General features: G+C 48.9%; 2 protein-coding genes across 2 annotated transcripts in view; both read right to left on the bottom strand.

Moving 5' to 3' along the window:
• The window catches only part of RFWD3 (ring finger and WD repeat domain 3), a 45,705-nt gene extending 43,956 nt beyond the window's left edge, over window positions 1-1,749 (bottom strand). The window contains exon 1 of the mRNA XM_003791332.3: window positions 1,661-1,749. The gene's annotated coding sequence lies outside the window, so the exon portion shown is untranslated. The remainder of the gene's footprint in view (window positions 1-1,660) is intronic.
• A 101-nt stretch (window positions 1,750-1,850) lies between these two features.
• MLKL (mixed lineage kinase domain like pseudokinase) overlaps window positions 1,851-3,523 on the bottom strand; it is a 19,304-nt gene continuing 17,631 nt past the window's right edge. Inside the window, exon 12 of the mRNA XM_023514093.1 lies at window positions 1,851-1,905. Within this exon, the coding sequence (XP_023369861.1) occupies window positions 1,851-1,905 (55 nt within the window). The remainder of the gene's footprint in view (window positions 1,906-3,523) is intronic.

Below are 3,523 nucleotides of genomic sequence, written 5' to 3'. Positions count from 1 at the left end.
GTGGCGGGTTCGATGGAATCCAGCCCGGGCCTGCCAAACAACAATGATGGCTGCAACCAAAAAATAGCTGGGCATTGTGGTGGGCGCCTATAATCCAGCTACTTAGGAGGTGGAGGCAGGAAAATCGCTTGAGCCCAGTAGTTGGAGGTTACTGTGAGCTATGATGCCACTGCACTCTACTTGGGGTAAGAAAGTGAAACTGTCTACAGAAAACAAACAAAACAAAACAAAAACAATGCTAGTAAGCCTAATAAATAATAAATTGCTAGCTACACCTATAAGACAATGTTAAAACTTTTGATGTTTCTAGAGTACAAAGACAGCCTCCCAAGAACCATGGGTCAGATAAGAATCTAGGGAGCTGCACTGTCTTCTCTAATAGCCATCACTCGTATGGCTACTTAAACCAGATAAAATTAAAAATTAAGTTCCCAAGGCCAGGCCCGGTGGCTCACACCTGTAATCCTAGCACTCTGGGAGGCGGAAAGGGGTGGATGGCCTGAGCTCAAGAGTTCCAGACCAGCCTGAGCAAGAGCGAGACCCGGTCTCTACAAATAGCCAGGCATTGTGGCAGGTGCCTGTGGCCACAGTTACTCAGGAGGCTGAAAGCAAGAGAATTTGCTTAAGCGCATGAGCCTGAGATTGCTTGCTGTGAGCTACAACGCTACAGCACTCTACTAAGGGCGACAAAGTGAGAGTCTGTCTCCAAAAAAAAAAAAAGAAAAGAAAGAAAAGTAAACAAATAAACAATAACATAGAAATTAAGTTCCTCAACATTTCAAGTCCTCCAAACCCACCCTGCAGGCAGCAGAAATACAGAACATTTTCGTCGTCTCAGAACAGTTCTACCCAACTGCACAATTCTGGAGAAGTGCGGGCAAACCGGAGGGACCAGAAAAGAGACCATAGGCTGGAGGTCCGCAGGCACGCAAATGCCACTTTCCATGCGCGCCAGCAAGTGTGGCGCTCAAAATGGCGCCCCCATCAGTCGTCTAAGTTTCAGTCCGGAGACCATAGCAGGCGGGGAAGACAACCCCCTTCCCCGTAACAGGAGGAGATGAGACCGTGGGGAGTCGGCCAGACCTCCGTTCAAATCCGAGCTCCCTTATTTACCAGCTGGGACGACCTTAGGGGCGTTTCTGAAGCTCATGGTTCAACTGATTCACCCGTAAAACAAGGACAACAGAAATATTTACATTGCAGAGTTGCTAGGGGTAAAAATTAACTTCTTCCGTTAACCTGAAAAGGATGCAAGTAATCGGCACCTGATGTGATAACAATTATTTGCAAATGAGGAGTCCGAAGCGAGGCTCCCGGGGGTTAGGTGCGGCGGCCGGGAGACCCCTGACCCCGGCGTGTAGCCACGTCAGGCCCGGCGGCAGCAAACTCAGCTCCTTGCGAGATCCCCTGCGGTTCCTGCCTTCCCCGCCTCCCGCCTCCCACCTCCAGCAACCCCGAAAGAACGCGGCTTCGAGCCGCTCAGTCCACTCGGTTGGGGGCCCCTGGGGAGCCCCAGCCTCGTCATTTCGCCGGGGTCCCAGCCCACTCGCAGCCCACTTTAGGCGTCCCTGGGCCCCGCATCCAGTGACCTAACCGGGGACGTTATCCCGAAACTAGAGGCCAAACTAGAGGCCTAGGGAGAAGCAAGCACCTTCCTCACCTGAAGTCAGAAGGAAGCAGCCCGGCTGGCCGGCTGGCCAGGTAGCCAGCCGAAGTTTCAGCAGCTACTTGAGAACAACTCGAAACGCGCGGACGCCAACTGCCCCTTCCGGAGCAGCTAGTCCACTGGGGCACAGACGTGGGCCCGGACTGCTCCCATTGGGCACAGCCCCAGCAGGTAACCAATAGCCTCACTTCTTCTTCCATAGGTCCCCGTGCGCTGAAACAGCGGTGCTCTCGTTGGCTCTTCAACTGAGTAGGCGGGACCACGTACAAGGAGGCCTCATGCAATTGGTAGAAATCATGACTGTCACCATACGCCCAGCCCCCAAAGAGCAGATCCGGAGAATATTTTTAGCGCTCTTTATTTGAACTTTCCGCGGGAGGAAGTCATAAGATGTGTTGTACCATTTTGGAATGGAGACGAAAATAATACAACTAGGCTGGTCCTGTGGCTTACTCCTGTTAATCCTAGTACTCTGTGAGGCCGGAGTGGGTGGATCACTTGAGCTCAGGAGTTCAAGACTGGCTTGAGCAAGAGACCCGGGTCTCTACTAAAAATAGAAAAACTAGTGGGGCGTGGTGGCTCACGCCAGTAGTCCCAGCTGCGCTGGAGGTTGAGGTTGCTGTGAGCTATGACGTCATGCACTCCAGCCTGGGGCAATAGAATTAGTCTGTCTTAGAAAGAAAAGAAAATACTAAAACTGCGATTCCTGCTGCTTCTCCTTTCTGCTTATACAGTGAAGGATTTATATTTATCCAAACGATAGTAGCTAATCGAATATTTTGAAAATACCGTATTTCCCCCAGAATTCCTGTAAAGAGGTGTGGAACAATCCAGTTCATATGTATCTCAGGGGGTTGAGGAGCTCTGGCAAAAGAATTTGCCCATGTGATCTCTTTCTTCAATATCAAACCACTGCATTAAATCGCTTTATACTAAGCAATCGTCGCATGACTTAACTGCAAACATTTTTGAAGTATCTTGCTGAAAGACGAAATTTTGCTTTTAGGAGGAAGACCTAAAAATAACCTCTATGTAATTAGACTGCCCATTGCCTAAATTTTATTAACTCGGTGGCCAGTTTTTAGCGAAATTAGTATCAGGAGAGCATAAATAATTGAAAGTCAGAGAAAGCTGTGACTACAGAGAATGGTCAAAAATATACTTTGAAGATGGACAAAGAGGGACATAGGCCAGGAATGTGGATAGCTTCTAAAATCTGGGAATGGCAAGGCAAAGAATTCTCCGTAGAACCTTCTAGAAAGGAATTTTGTCCTGCTCAGTGAGACCTGTGTCAGACCTCTAACTTATGAAACTGTAAGATTCACAAGAATACACTTGTGTTCTTTTAAGCCATTCAAAAAAATAGCTGAAGGCCAGGCACAGTGGCTAACACCTGTAATCCTAGCACTCTGGGAGGCCCAGACGGGTGGATTGCCTGAGCTCACTGTTTGAGACCAGCCTGAGCAAGAGCAAGACCTCAGCCCCACATTGTGATGTGTGCCTGCAATCCCAGCTCCCGAGGCAGAAACCAGAGGATGCCTTAAGCCCAAGAGTTTGAGGTCGCTGTGAGCTATGACTCCACAGCACTCTACCAAGGGTGACAAAGTGAGACTCTGTCTCAAAAAAAAAAAATAATGACCTTTTTTGAATGGATTTTATTAGACTTGTGCTTAACCTCATAGCTACTTTTCCAGTCTCTCCCTCATTTCCTACACACCTCATTTCTTTTCTTTTCTTTTTTTTTGAGATGGAGCCTCAAGCTATCCTCCTGGGTAGAGTGCCATGGCATCACGCTCACAGCAACCTCCAACTCCTGGGCTCAAGTGAGTCTCCTGCCTCAGCCTCCCAAGTAGCTGG

Source organism: Otolemur garnettii, unplaced genomic scaffold (assembly GCF_000181295.1).
Source record: "Otolemur garnettii isolate 467f Iridium unplaced genomic scaffold, OtoGar3 scaffold00047, whole genome shotgun sequence".
NCBI lineage: Eukaryota > Metazoa > Chordata > Mammalia > Primates > Galagidae > Otolemur > Otolemur garnettii.
The sequence above is the reverse complement of the archived record's forward strand: the minus strand, read 5'-3'. Positions and strand labels throughout refer to the sequence as shown.